This window comes from Mus caroli, chromosome 5 (genome assembly GCF_900094665.2).
Source record: "Mus caroli chromosome 5, CAROLI_EIJ_v1.1, whole genome shotgun sequence".
Taxonomy (NCBI): Eukaryota; Metazoa; Chordata; class Mammalia; order Rodentia; family Muridae; genus Mus; species Mus caroli.
In genome coordinates, this window is record NC_034574.1 from 100821619 (window position 1) to 100837244 (window position 15626).

The 15626-nt window shown below is 41.9% G+C and overlaps 1 protein-coding gene across 1 annotated transcript in view; it reads right to left on the minus strand.

The window, feature by feature from the left end:
* The window catches only part of Dipk1a (divergent protein kinase domain 1A), a 72899-nt gene that overhangs the window by 12423 nt on the left and 44850 nt on the right, over nucleotides 1-15626 (minus strand). The window contains exon 2 of the mRNA XM_021162220.2: nucleotides 2240-2374. Within this exon, the coding sequence (XP_021017879.1) occupies nucleotides 2240-2374 (135 nt within the window). The remainder of the gene's footprint in view (nucleotides 1-2239; nucleotides 2375-15626) is intronic.

The window sequence follows — 15626 nt, forward strand, 5'->3', positions numbered from 1 at the left end:
TTAGTGCTTCAGGTTAAAGGGTATGCTCCTGTTGTTGTTGGTGGTGGTGGTGGTGGTTTTTCGAGACAGTGTTTCTCTCTGTGTAGCCCTGGCTGTCCTGGAACTCACTCTGTAGACCAGGCTGGCCTTGAACTCAGAAATCTGCCTGCCTCTGCCTCCCAAGGGGTATGTTCCTTTAACACTCACACCAGCCCTCTAAATGTGGCAGAGGCACTCCTCAGAGAAGTGCAGACTCCCTCCACAGAGGAGTCAGTCAGAGGACTCCGATGGAACTTTGTGGTCCTCAGCTGTACACAGAAGAGAAGCGCCTCTCCTACTCCAGTTAATGAAACAGGCCATGTCTGGGAGATCCCACCTACAGAGTCCAATTATGTAAGATTTCTACATAGTTGGGCATCAAACAGGATTGGCTGCAATTACTTAGTAATTAGGAAATTATGGCTATAGTAAGCAATCATATAGAAGTAGAAGGGGAAGTATATGGAAATGGCATTAGTCACCATTCTGCAGAAGCTCAGGAGCTTGCACAGCTACTGAGAAGGTGGCTGACCTCAAACCTGAGGTACTTTTACTTCAGCACCCACACCACAACAGATGTAACCTCTCACACAGAAATGGAGAGTGTAAAAGACAGCAGACACTCAGAGAAGAAACCAGCATGGCCATGACTGTGATGACCACTCAACCCTAACTCCTAACAAAGCGGAAATGATGCTCTAGGGGCGCTTCTCCAGCTGTCTCTCAGGAACAGCTTACAATGCTACAGTGACAGTATGAGGCCGTTTGCCTCAGACCAAACAAGATTGAGTCAAGGACATTTGAACCTACTCTATATCCAGCTGACATGTCCGAGGACCATCACAGTTAGTGCCCAAGCGTATTGGTGAAAGTCAGCGTCATAAAAGCTAAGGGGCAGGTAGGGCAAAAACATTTTTCTTGCCTGTAAACTAGAACTAAAGCAAAGCCCTGTTATGAAAAGGTGACCACAGCCTAGGACTTTGTCTCTAGCCTGGTGTTCTTGACAGTGAACCGACATGACATGGTAGTCAGGAAGATCCTGACTCTCCGTACACTGTATTAATGTACGACACTTCAATATGTGTACTGCGGTGACAGCAGTAAGATCTTGGGGTTGAGCATTACACGTAGTTCAGCAAGAAAGGATGCTTGCTGCACCCAAAGTACTTTCAGGCTACCTGAGTTTCGTTCCCCAAATCCACATCAGGCAGCTAAGGGCTACCTGTAACACACTCCAGCTCTAGGAAACCACCATGTGGTTGCTGGGGTTTGAACTCAGGACCTTCAGAAGAGCAGTCAGTGCACTTAACCGTTGAGCCATCTCTCCAGCCCAGGAGTTACACTTTTTAAATGACTGCTATAGGAGGCTGGAGAAATGGCTAAACAGTTAAGACCACATACTGTTCTTTCAGACTACCTGAGTTTCATTCCCCAAGTCCACATCAGACAGTTAAGGACTACCTGTAACTCCAGCTCTAGGAAACCTGATGCGTTCACTCTTCTGGTCTCAGCAGGAGCTCCATTCACACCCACACACACTTTAAATGTTTTGCATAGAGATGGGTGTAGTTTGGAGGTAAGCACCTGCTTGAACGCCTGAGGTTCTTGGTTTGAACTAGAGTCCCATAAAAACAAACAAATACAAAAATAAATATATGGTCCTGAAATAAGTGTTTTGATATATGTTGAAAGATAGTAGTAGAAAATAAGGAGTTGACTTAATTAAGAAACTCAAGGATTTAAAATAAGTGTTCTATAACACTCACAGCCAGTAAATATGGCTATTAATCTTGAACTGATAAGGTAATTTTTATAAAATATACTGAATTACTCAGAGAGAAAATAAGTGGTAAATATATACCCTTTAGATAAAGTTTAGTGTTTGATATGACTCTTTATTAAAAATATATATATTCTAGAAAATCTATAATAACATACTTATGTCCTAAACATTTTTAAAATCTGATATATAATAAACCAAATTTCAAGTATATTTGAAAATAAAAACCATTTCATAGTGAGATTGCTTCCACACTGATTTACCTGTACTACATATTTAGATTTCTGAGCACTGAGTTTATCAAAAAGCTAGGACGTTCAGCACAACTGTAATATCAAATTGCCTTTACTGTCGAAGACATTTAATAATTAGGCCATTTATAGTAACTATAGTCTGTTATAGGACATTTAAAAAAACAACTAAAATATTTAAAATACTTACTATGATTTTCTTACAGTCCTTCCCTCTGCATAGCTCTGTATAGGTTGAATACTGCACATATATGATCCAGCTTCCAACAAAAACCACCAGCCAGGAAAAGAAAAGATACTTCACCCGCATGTAGGACAACCGAGCCTGCAAGCAAAGGTCACATGACAGTCAGTCAGCAGCAAGCTGGCACTCACCGCACTGGAACGGGCGTTCTCCTTGCTTGGAGAAGCACAATGTATAATCCAAGCTTTTATATGGCAGTTCTAGAACAAAGTGCAATGTCAAGAAGCCCAGACAACATGGGTCTTAGGAAAGTAAAGGAAACAAATACCCTTTCAGGATGTACGATTGGCCTCTCCAATGCCATTCAGGCCAGTTACTCAATAAAGCACAACGCCACTCCTAGACCAGGTGAGCAGACAAAACACTGTTTCAAGTGAGAATTTAAAGGTCTTTATGAATAATCATAGTAATACTAAATATTTTAGCCAGGCAGTGCTGGCACACTCCTTTAACCCCAGCACTTGGGAGGCAGAGACAGGTGGATCTCTGTGAGTTCAAGGCCAGCCTGGTCTACAGAGCAAGTTCTTTTTTTTTTTTTTTTTTTTGAGACAGGGTTCCTCTGTGTAGCCCTGCCTGTCCTGGAACTCACTCTGTAGACCAGGCTGGCCTCAAACTCAGAAATTCGCCTGTCTATGACTCCCAAGTGCTGGGATTAAAGGCGTGCGCCACCATGCCCGGCTCAGAGCAAGTTCTTAACACTACTCCTGAGTTCCCAAACAGCCAGTACTACATAGGAAAACCCTGCCTGATCTGGTGTGAGTGTGTGTGTGTGTGTGTGTGTGTGTGTGTGTGTGTGTGTGATTTATCCAGGTATGTTGGTAGAAACCTGAATTCCAGCACTTGGGAGGTGGAGGCAGGAGAATCAGAGGTTCAAGGTCATTGTTAGTTATACTGAGTTGCCAGACAAGGCTATCTCCTGTCTCAAAGAAGAAAAACAAAGCAAAACAACAACAAAAAGAAAGAAAAGCAAAAATTATTCCTTGCACGCCAATGGGCAAAGCTACACAACAGGCCCCCCTTTGCAATGTTTTGTGTGTGCTGCTCTGATATCTGATCTCAGCTGTTGATGCCTTTCTACATCAGCCATAGATCAAGACATTCAATATTCAAACGTGGCGGTTGGTCAACACAGCCTGATACTTACTTTTTGGATCTAGAGTTCCAGTGGTTCGATTTAATAAACAGTAGAACTGAGGTCTACAGATAGAACTGAGCAGAATAAATTAAGGATGCACACACACAATGAAAAGCTAGTTTTGCTTTTATATTCCCAAGCCAGTTTCTCACACTTGGAAACAGTAGAATACTGTGAGCAGGATGACCTTGCAGAGAAAGCAGAAAGAGACTAAAGAGCCATGGTGCACGAGCAGGAGACAGCAAACTCAAAGGGAAAAAACACCCAACTCAGCAAGCTCAAAGGGAAATGGTCCTATATGCAGTTTGGACATCTGTCCTCAAGGGGTTTCACAGATGGTGAATCCCAGTACAAATAATTCAGGCCTTTGAGGGTTTTTTGTTTGTTTGTTTGTTTTTGTTTTTTGTTTTGTTTTGTTTTTACGAGACAGGGTTTCTCTGTATAGCCCTGGCTGTCTGGAACCCACTTTGTAGACCAGGCTGGCCTCGAACTCAGAAATCTACCTGCCTCTGCCTCTGAGTGCTGGGATTAAAGGCGTGCACCACCACACCCGGCTGAGTCCTTTGAGTTTTATTACTAATTGTAAAAGCGCTTTTAATGCAAAACATTTTTATACAGCACTAAGTGAATTCACACACACACACACACACACCACAAAATTAAATCACAGGCAACACAATGGACCCAAGAGGCCTATCTAAAAATCATTTGAGATTTTGAGATTACTGGACCTAATAAGAAGTCTGATCATCAGCTATAAACTGACACGTGCTAGCATTATGAGTCTCCACTAAGATTAAAGACAAATGCCTGCAAAGCATGGTGTGCACCAAGCAGACAAAAAAAAAAAAAAAAAAAAATCACCATGCAAAAAGAGATCAACAATGCTGCCATTGGCCACAGCCAAAAAGGAAGGAAGCTCTGGATCTGACCAAACCTCTAGCTGCAGCCACCTGTTCACAGGAAATGGTGGAGACAGCCCGAGCACTGGAAACCTTGAAGCAAAGGACAGTTTGAGGCAAACTCCAGGCTGTGGGAAACATGCAATACAAAGAGACCATTTCTTCAACAATTAAGTCACAAGGGTTAAGTCTAGACAAGGAGAAACTTAAGATTGGAAAATATTTATGAAACACAAGACAAAACCAACGAACAACAAGGAAACCAAAATGTATGCTAAAACAGAGGGGGAAGCTATCAGTGCCCCAACCCAGAGGTAGAACTATAGGCAACTAAGCAAGGATGAGCGGGGTAGACAGCCTTCTCAGAGAGCGTCACATCGAAGGGTGAGCCAACACCACACAGTCAACCTTGAAATCAGTTCCATAAATGAACCTTATACAGACTGAGCAGGTTGTAGTTGTATATTTAGGAATATATTATATATGTGTGTACAATTTAAGAAAAAGAGGCCATGAATTTGAGGGGTATGAGTGTGGGCTGGAGAAAGGAAAGGGAAGAAGAAAATGGTATCATTTTAATTTCAAATAAAATTAAGAAAATGAAGTTTGAAAGTTTGGAAGTCAGCACTTGGGACGCAGAGGCTGACCTTCTGAGCTCTAGACCAGTCAGGGCTACAAAGTGAGACCATCTCAAAACAAAACAGAATGAAACCAAGGGAAAATGGTATTGGTGACACAAGCCAAAAGTTTTTTTTTTTCTGTGTATGTGTGTGTGGAGGGGTGTGTATTCAAGTGCCACAGGACAAGTGTGGTGGACAATTTGTGGGAATTAATTCTGTACAACCAACATGTGGTACCAGAGGTTGAATTGAGGTCCCCAGTTTGACGGCGCTTTTACTGCTAAGTCATCACATCCACACGCCTCTCTCCTCTCTCCTCTCTCCTCTCTCCCTCTCTCTCCTCTCTCCCTCTCTCTCCTCTCTCCCTCTCTCTCCTCTCTCCCTCTCTCCCTCTCTCTCCTCTCTCCCATCTTTCTCCTCTCCTCTCTCTCCCTCCCTCCTACCTTCCATCAGGTCCTTCCTCCATTCTAATTTTTTGAGTGCTGGGGACCAGACCCAAGGTTCTGTGCAAGCATGCTTCCACGGAACTAATCCCTAAGCCTCACAAAGTACCACTAATACTTGGGAGACAATTGATAATTTGAAGTGCTGAGGATCAAGCAGGAGGAATAATAAATGGTTTTAGAACTCGTGGAATGAATTTGGCTCACCGGTTAGCACAGCCAGGACGGGTGTCTCTCAGTTGAGGCATGACTCTGAGGACATCATGTTGTTGTGCAGTTCTGCTCTGCTTGCTGCCCTCACATCCCTCTTAATCTAAGAATTATGTGAAAACTCTAGGGGGCTCCCAGCCCCTCACTGGGCACTCACAGTACTAATCCTTGATCTCTTTCAGGCATTGCTGCTGGAGCAGATTAATGATTCTATCATTACACTAGAGAAGAACTTAGACCTATTGTGAGCAATGACCACCAGCCGTAGAAAACTTTTGGAAAAATAATGTTAGTGAAGCTAGGTTGAGATGTTTTTACTACTGGCTTTGATGTAGAACATCTTGGGGAACAATTTGAAGTTCAGAAAAGGAACACTGTTATTAGTTAAGTGAGGGAGCTTTTACGTTCAGGGAACAAGAACAATGACAGCACTAGCTGACGTGACTCTCTCTGAGGCTGAACTGGTGATGATAAATTTTTTATATCCTTTTTTTGTTTTTGTTTTTGTTTTTNTNTTTTTTGAGACAGGGTTTCTCTGTGTAGCCCTGGCTGTCCTGGAACTCACTTTGTAGACCAGGCTGGCCTCGAACTCAGAAATCCACCTGCCTNTGCCTCCCAAGTGCTGGGATTAAAGGCGTGCGCCACCATGCCTGGCCGATTTTTTTAAAAAAAAGATTTACTTATTTATTTTATGTATGAGTACACTGTAGCTGTCTTCAGACACATCTGAAGAAGGCATCAGATCCCATTACAGATGGTTGTGAGCCACCATGTGGTTGCTGGGAACTGAACTCAGAACCTCTGAAAGAGTAGTCAGTGCTCTTAACTGCTCAGACATCACTCCAGCCCTTTTATAACCATTTTTGTTCTCAACTTCTTGATATGACTTAATAAAAATTGCTGATGTGCAGATGTAAATTCTGAGAATTTAAAATAGATATGACTGATTTAGAGTTTAGATTTGTACTTAAGATTATTATAAGATTACTTTAAAAGATAGATAGTAAAATAATAATATAATTAATCCTTTCTTTGTAACCACAAATTTCTACCTGCCAGTAAGAGAAATTGGCTGAGAGATCTTGCTTGCTCACAGTTTGTTAATTTATAACAAGTTGCTTAGTTATGAATGTACGTGGATTCTTGGGAACAACTTCCTTTCTTTACCTGTACTGCATAATGTTATTTCATATAAAGCTATTGGGAACACACTGTTTTTCTTAATCATTCACTAAAACAAAAATAGTACACAATCATATTGTAATTTTATAGCTTGATATACAAGCCATGAAAGGAAAAATAAAGTTGTTGGAACACTGTTCCTTCCTTCCATCAACTATGTGTGTGTGTGTATGTACCCTCTAAGTGTGTATGTGTGTATGTATGTGTATATATATATATATATATATATATATATATATATGTATATATATATATATATATTTGTATGTGCATGCATGTATATGTGTAAAGTCTGTGTGAGAGTATGTTGGAACTTTGTTCCATCCATCAAATCTGTATGTATGTATATATGTCTGAGTGTGTGTTGTAGCTTTCTACATCAACTGTGTGTGTATGTATGTATGTATGTGTATGAATGTGTGTATGTATGTGTATGTGTGAAATGCTTGGAGCCTGCTTGTTGGAACTTTTTTATATTTGTCCACCAGATGTGTATATGTGCATATATGTATATGTACATGTTCCCTTAGAGAAAAGTCTGCTGAGTAATTTCTCTAATCACTGGCTGCTATAGCAGCAGCACCAGTCAGTATCTGGACCAACCTCCCTCAGAGACTATAAGCACTGACCCCATGCCCCCCCAGTGGCTGCCTGCTTCAGTTTACCCACCCCATGGATGACAAAGCTGATGATTGGCATTGAAAGACAACAGAACACTCAATGATGTAAAAAGATGGTTCCGGGTTAACAGTGTTTGCTCTTCTCTCTGCACAAGCTGTTTGCCCACTTCCCCTGGCAAATGTCCAAGCTGAAGAACACCCTGAGAGCTGAGGTGTTCCACAGAAGGCCAAACCTGTTGTAGAGGAAGTCAGGTTAATGATGGCCTCAGCAGGATGCTGGGCATCCCTGCTGTAGGTATGACCAAAGAAGAAAAACACATTTTTATCCATCATGCTGCAGAAAATCGCCATGACTCGAGTATAAAAAACCGTACACTGACCTTTATGTTTCCCTTAATAACTGCAGGTCTGCGGCCTTACATTTCAAAATGACTGAAGAAATAACTGTAAATTACATCTCTATTAACTAATTTTACTTTTCCTATGTGGCATTTGCTAAAATGCTTCTAGTGATCTGTTTTTATAACAATTGCCAAGACAATCTAGCCTTTGATTAAGAAATATAGTCTGAAATTTTTGTTCATGCTGAACACCTTAAAATTACTGCCTAGCAGGTTTTTTATTGTGTTGCTTTTGTGCTTAGCTCCTAATGGAATGTTGCTTTATTCCAAATTACACTCCTGTAAAGCAAGACACACAGGACAGTGGTTCTCAGCTGCATCAGTGTAGTCCTCTAGTGAGGCACTCGGCAACATCTGGAAACATTTTTAGCCTCAAGCTGCGGTTCACCACTGGACTCTCATGGGCAACATCTGGAGATGCAGCTAGACATGTTACGATGTACCCTATATTCCTTCCCCCAAGAATCACCCAGGCCAACATGTCAAATTTGTATGACACTATAATTTTATTTTCAATTAGCCTTTAATGCATAAATTATTACTAATTTAAAAAGTGTGTGACATCTGTCTGAAAATGACAGGCCAACTGGTAAGAATCATCACCAGTTTTTTATTATAAATAAAGTCACTGGAAATGGAAAATATGTACATAACAAACAAATCTTCTCTGTTAGTTCCAAACTAAGGAATAGTGGTGCAGTTGGGCACAAAGCCCTGGGGCCATCCGCAGCACAGTATAAACTGGGCTTGTCTGTAGTCCCAGCACTGGGGTGGTAAAGGTAGGAGGACCAAAAGCTCAAGATAAAACTCAGCCATGGAGCAAGTTTGGGGCCAGACTGGGTGACATGAGATCCTTCTCAAAAAGCAAAGGCAAGGGGCTAGAGAGATGAAGAGAACTGGCTGTTCTCCAGGTGACCCTTATTCAGGTGACCTAGCACCCCCATGGTGGGTAATAACCATCTATGACTCTAGATGTGTAAGGGAACTGACACCCCTTTCTGACCTTCGCAGACACTGTACACAAGTGGTGTGTAGACATATGTGTGGGCAAAACACATAAAAATGACAGGGGAACAAAAAAACACAAGGCTGGTGACTTGGCTCAGTGGGGAAAGGGGGCTTTCCACCAAGCCTGCCACTGACCTGAGTTCAATCCCTAAAACCCTCAGGACAGAAAGAGAAAATGTACAGCCTCCTGTAAGTCCTCCACACAGAAGGCATGCATGGTGGGAACAGTGTATACACATATACACATAAACCAACCCCCTAAATAAATATAAGGCAGCATAGAAAATCCCACAAAACCCCAGAGTGACTGTAGTGCCAGACCAGTGGTGGTAAATGCCTTTAATTCCAGCACTCGTGAGGGAGGGGCAGGCAGATCTCTGTGAGTTCAAGGCCAGCCTGGTCTACAAAGGAAATTCCAGGGCAGCCAGTGTTATTACACAGAGAAACTGTGTCTTAAAACAAACAAACAAAAAGTGGCAACTTTGCTTCTTTTAATATGGCTGACATCATTGTGATCATTTATTTTGAAACAAATCTGAAGATTTTTGTTGTTGTTGGTGGTGGTGGTGGTTTTTGGTTTTGTTTGTTTGTTTGTTTGTTTTGTGTTGTTGTTTTTGATAGGGTCTACATAGCTAGCTACCTGTCCTGGAACTATGTAGACCTGACTACATACTCAAGAGATCTGCCTACCTTTCCCTCCAGAGTGCTGGGATTAAAGCAATTCTTACATGATTTTCCTGAAAAAAATGTTCTGCAATGCCCAGATGGAAGCTACACCATATCTCAGCATTTTTTTGGTTACACAAGACCAGCTGAGAGAAAATGAAGAAGAGAATCACATACAGGCCGATGGGCTCTCTGAGGGCCAGCTATGTAGACCAGGTGCCATTGCAGAGGAGGACTGAGAGGCAAGACCTAGGGGTGAGCTCAGAGAAAGGCATGTCTGTAAATCCAGCCCTGGGGAGGCAGGCACTCAAGGATCCTGGGCTCAGCTGGCCAATCAGGCTAGCCTAATTACTGAGGACTTGGCCCCAGTGAGACACCTCTTCTCAAAAAACAAGGCAAACTGCTCACGAGGAATGACTACCGAGGCTACCTCTGGTCTCAACATACATACATACATACATACATACATGCCCATGTACTATAGGCAATCCTTCTACACACAAAAACACACTTAATTGTCAATATTTTGTGAGACTGAAGAAAAAAAGAGTTTGGGAGATTCTGAAGGTTCCTTTGCCAGTCTTCATGTGACGTCTAGACCCAGGGCTAGCAAACGTTGTAGCATAATCTTTACTTTCTAAGAGAAGCCGGTGTGTACGTCTGGATATTCAGATAGCCAGAGGCATGAGAGGCTGCCCTCTTCTGTACACCAGTATTCTGCCCTATTATCATTGAAAGGACAGTTGGACGCTCGAGGAATATGGTCCAGATAACCTGAGAGTCAGTAGAGGGGTGCTACCCCATGGGCCGGTGTCCTGACCATTTTCCGAGTCCTAGAACAGAACTGCTTCTTCTTACTGTACCTTGGAAAAGTGTCCATCTAGTTTACTCTCTCAGCCATCCTGGAGAATAAACCTTTGCACACACAAAATACATTATTTTCCTTAAAAACTAGACTCATAACAGAAATTATCTCTTTACTTAAAACAAACATATTCCTTTCCCATTAGGTTTTTATTAAGTCATTAGTTGTGTGTGTGTCTGTATAGATGATTTTGAGCCTTCTGGTGATATGAATAGTGTGAAGCAAACCAGGTCCTCTGGAGGCCCAGGAGGCACTCTGAACATCGGTCCAGCCCGCCTTCACATTAAAAAATAAATAAATAAAATGTTTTTAAGTGTATGTACCTGGGTATGTCTACATGTAGTATATGCATATGCATGTGTGCGAATATCTGCCTCTGCAGAGGCCAGAGGAAGATATTGAGGGTCTTGCTCTGTCACTTTCTGCCTTGTTCCCTTGAGTCAGGGACTTTCACTGAACCTAGAGATAGGCTAGCAACCAGCAAGCTCCAACAACCCTCTTGTCTCTGTTTCCCCATCCCAGGGCTGGGATTCCAGGCATGAGTACAACCATGCCCAGCTTCTTATATGGGTCCCAGGAATGTGAACCTCGGGTCTCATGGCTGCACAGAAAATACTCTTAATCAAGCCAGCCCCTCCCCTTAGTTATTTTAAAATGATGTCTAAAAGGATATGTAACATTTAAAAGTGTGGTGTGCTGTAATATATTTGACCTTATGTGGACTGTTGAACACCTATTATTTCCAATATTTGCTAAAGTAACAAAAGCAATACTGCTAATGAAGACCAACATGTGCTAGTGATGTTCCACATATGCAACTGGTATGTACTTTAGTATGTTAACTTATTAAATCCTCAAAAATTTCTTTGGGGGGGTGTCTGGACAGGGTTTCTCTGTATAGCCCTGGCTGTCCTGGAACTCACTTTGTAGACCAGGCTGGCCTCAAACTCAGAAATCTGCCTGCCTCTGCCTCCCAAGTGCTGGGATTAAAGGTGTGTGCCACCACCACCCAGTTACAACTGTCAGCTTCTATAGCACGTTTCTAAGCTGACCGGAAACAAGAATCGCTGTTGTGCAGTGCTCCTCAACCTTTAATACGGTTAGTTCCTCATGCTGTGATTAAAGGCGTGCGCCACCACTGCCCGGCTCCCTCTGAAAATTTCTGACTGATTAGAATAAGCTAGTCAATGGTTAGAAAACTCTGGCCCATAAGCCAACGTGCCACCTGCTTTTAAAAACACGATTTTATTTAAATTATAGTCATGACCCCATACATCAATGTGTTAACTAATCCAGCTTCCATCCTATAATGGCAACATTCAGTGGTTGCAGAGACCGTATGGCCATCAAAGCCAATGTTTAAATCATGGATGTTGGTTCAGCATGCAATGTCCTTTGGCCTGAGATTGTCAGTAAACGTGCTGCAAAGAGTGTGCGTGGCAGGATTTGCCTACAGGAACACATACATCCCTGGTCACTTACTGACCCCTCAAGAGCAAGAGACACTACAGTCCATAGGACCCATACCCATGTCCAGCAGAGCATATCTGGTATGTGAGGGAGAAACACATGTTTGCTGTATGTTTGGAGGATGGTGTTACACACACTGTTGTTGTGGCTGACTGACTCTGAAGGGATGACCATTCCTCTCTTACAAGAACTCTACAGGGTGGGGATTAGTCCTCACATTACAGACAGAGACACCTGAAGCATGTAAGGATTAAGCTAAGCCACAGTGGTTCCAAGTAAGAGAACCTGAATTTGGGCTGAGGCAGCTGGGCTTCAGGACTTGTAACTGCTCTGCTCTACAGCCTACTGTATTAAATACATAAATCTTTGCCTGAGTATTTGATTATTTCTTCAGAGAGGATTTCAGTAACTGGCATTTCTAGGTCAAAAGCTTTGCAATTTTAAGAGGGTTAAGATAACATAATGTTACAATGTTTTCCCAAAAGCTTGTAAAAATTAACACTCACTGTTCAAATATACTTATTTTACCTTCCCCAGAACCCAGTTCTACAGACTACTACAGGTTCATTTCTTTGACAGTGGCATATTTTGTTTCTTTAGAAGATTTTATTTATTTTATGTGTATGAGCACACTCTCACTAACCTCAGACACATTAGCAGCTCACAACTGTCTATAGCTCCAGTGCCAGGAGAAGATGCATCAACTCCCTCTTCTGACCTCTATGGATACTCGAACACACGCACACACACACGCACACGCACACGCACACGCACACGCACACACACACACGCACACGCACACACACACACACGCACACGCACACGCACACACACACACACACACACACACACGACAAATAAATATTTTTTTTAAAAAAAAATCAGTTTGTAAGCTGGATGTGGTAGCACACACCTTTAATTCCAGCACTCAGGAGGCAGAGGCAGGCGGTTTTCCAAGATTGAGGATAGCCTGGTCTACAGAACTAGTGTCAGGACTGCCAGGACTACACAGACAAAACAAAACAACAACAAAAAACCAGTTTGTAATGATAAAATGTTTTTAGTAAGGTTTAGGAGCACACCTTTAAACACACCACTTGGGAAGGAGAGACGGGGATCTCTGAGTTGGAAACAACCTAGAGGACAAGCAGGGTTCTAGCGCAGCCAGAGCTATACACTGAGACTCTGCAATGAAACAAACAAAATCTTATTTTGAAAATATTTCAAAGCATGCAAACAGATGGCCCTCTATAATTTTGGAATTTCTCCAACAGGTGTTAATCTAAAATTACCTTCTCAGTTCTCAAATTGTAAAGAAAGCTAAAAACAAAACCTAGAGAAAGTTCTTAAAGAAAAATAACAGCTGTTTTGATAACAGCAATGTTTACTTAGAAATAAAATTATAAAGAAAATGCAGGGAGATATTCTAAGAGTTGTGGCCACTTCTACACTGATAATTTCTTGTCATAACAAACTCAAGTCCAGGCAGTAACAGGCTTTGCTTTGCCCTAACAGGAATGCTGAAAAGCAGCTACCCAAAATCCTTCATTAAAATACAGTGACAGAATTACCTACAAAGATTAACTAAGGTAATGAATAGCACTAAATGAAATCTGAAATGCTACAAATTTCTTAAATATGCAGCATGTGTTTCGTAGGCAAAAGACATGAATGGATTTTAAAATTTACCAAGGGTCTGTGTTGAGGAGTGTTCACCACAGCATAGCTGCAGCCATTTTGTTCCATGCCTGCCAGCTATTTCATATTGTTGCTGTAACATGCCTGCCAGTCACTGGCACAAAAAAATTGACTCAGAGCATTGTCATGCTGACCACATACCCTGTTTAGTTCTGTATGTTCTATACAAGGTTTGTTAATCTTTAAAAAAAAAAAAAAAATCCAGGGCTGGAGAGATGGCTCAGAGGTTAAAAGCACTGACTGCTCTTCCAGAGGTTCTGAGTTCAAATCCCAAATGGCTCACAACCATCTTTAATGAGATCTGATGCCCTCTTCTGGTGTGCCTGAAGATAGCTAGGGTGTACTCATATATAATAAACAAATAAATCTTTAAAAACAAAACATTTTTTAAAAATCCACAAAGCTTTACATAGGACCCATCAACTTAAAGGTTAATATGAACTGTTATTTCTAAAATGGCTGACCACCGAACAGCACTTTGTGCACCTGTGTATGAGTTCATTGTGGTTTTTATCCTTTATAAGCTGATAGAGGAAGATATTCATGGGTATAGCTCCAGCTCCTCAAGTCCAAACTATGTCCCCGATCTGATCAGTATTAGGGTGTGCATTCAATAAACCATCCCTGCCTGACTGAGATCAGAGTTTGTGTGGCCTTTGTAGGGACTCATGGACTCCAACAGTCTAGAAAGATCTTGCAGTGGAACCTGTGTTCAAACAGCCAATACCCACATAAAAGCTGGACATGGCGTGTGTCCATGTAACCCGAGAGGTGAGTGCCGGAGACAGGGTTCCCAGGAGTGTGGACCAGTTAGCCCAGCCTGATCAGCGAGCTTCACTTACTCACCGTTAATCCCAAACAATGCAGGTAAAGTTAGATTATAGAAGGAAGCAGCCACGTTGGAAAGAGACATCTAATTGACTGGCAAAGTGACAAATCAGAGAAAGATTTGACAAACTAGAATATGCCCAGCTCTCACTAGAAGAGAGAGGAAAGGGAAGCAGCTTAAGAGAGAGTACATAGAGAAAGCGGTGGGGAGGGGAGGAAAAGGAAAGAGAGAGGAGAGGAGAGGAGAGGAGAGGAGAGGAGGAGAGAAGAAGAGAAGAGAGAAGAAAGAAAAGAGAAAAAGGGCCATTTTACTGGGACAGTTGTACAGAGACAGGCTGCAGAGAGAAGACAGATACAGGTAAAGACAGAACAGGCCAGAGATGAGAAAGAGTCAGGAGATTAGAACAGATTGCCAAAGTTAGCATGAGGTCAAGCAGTGCAATTCAAGAAAACTCTGCAAAGCCAGACTGGATCAGTTAGTGGGAAGAGAGTTTGAGCCAGATCAGCTGAGATGAACCAGCCAGTCACAGTTCAGAAAGAACTAGGAAGGGTGAGTGTATTCAGCAATAAGTCTTAGAGGCTGAGCAGTCTAGGCCTAGATTAGATTGTATGGAGGCTAGACGCTTCCAGGTCTGGGCCTAGGTTAGCAGACAGAGGCAGTAAGCCTTCACGATTATCAGGCAAATAAAAGATACTGCAACAAGTGTACACTACCAAACCTAGTTTGTGAAATGCTGGGGATTGAATTTAGGGCCCCATTTTTGTTAGTACCTTATCAACAGCTACATACCCAGCTTCATATTTGTGTATTTTTTTGTTTATTTAATGTGGGTACCTACCTCCTCCTCCTCCATCACTACCTCCTCCTCCTCCATCACTACCTCCTCCTCCTCCATCACTACCTCCTCCTCCTCCATCACTACCTCCTCCTCCTCCATCACTACCTAAATTTGACATTTAGATGTGTTTAAATCTAAAAGCATTTTAATACTTGGTATATTTATAATATGTCTTACTGAGGTATAATTGACAAAATAAGGACTGGTTTAGTTTTCAGTTGTGTAGTCAGACCAGTTTAGACAAATGTATTCATAGGCTAACCAACACATGAATTATACTGACATTTCCATTTTCTTAAAATTTTCTCATAATCCTGTCAGTCACTTACCCCCATAAAGCAACCACTCAGCTGATTTTTTTTTTTTTTTTTTTTTTTTGGTTTTTCGAGACAGGGTTTCTCTGTATAGCCCTGGCTGTCCTGGAACTCACTTTGTAGACCAGGCTG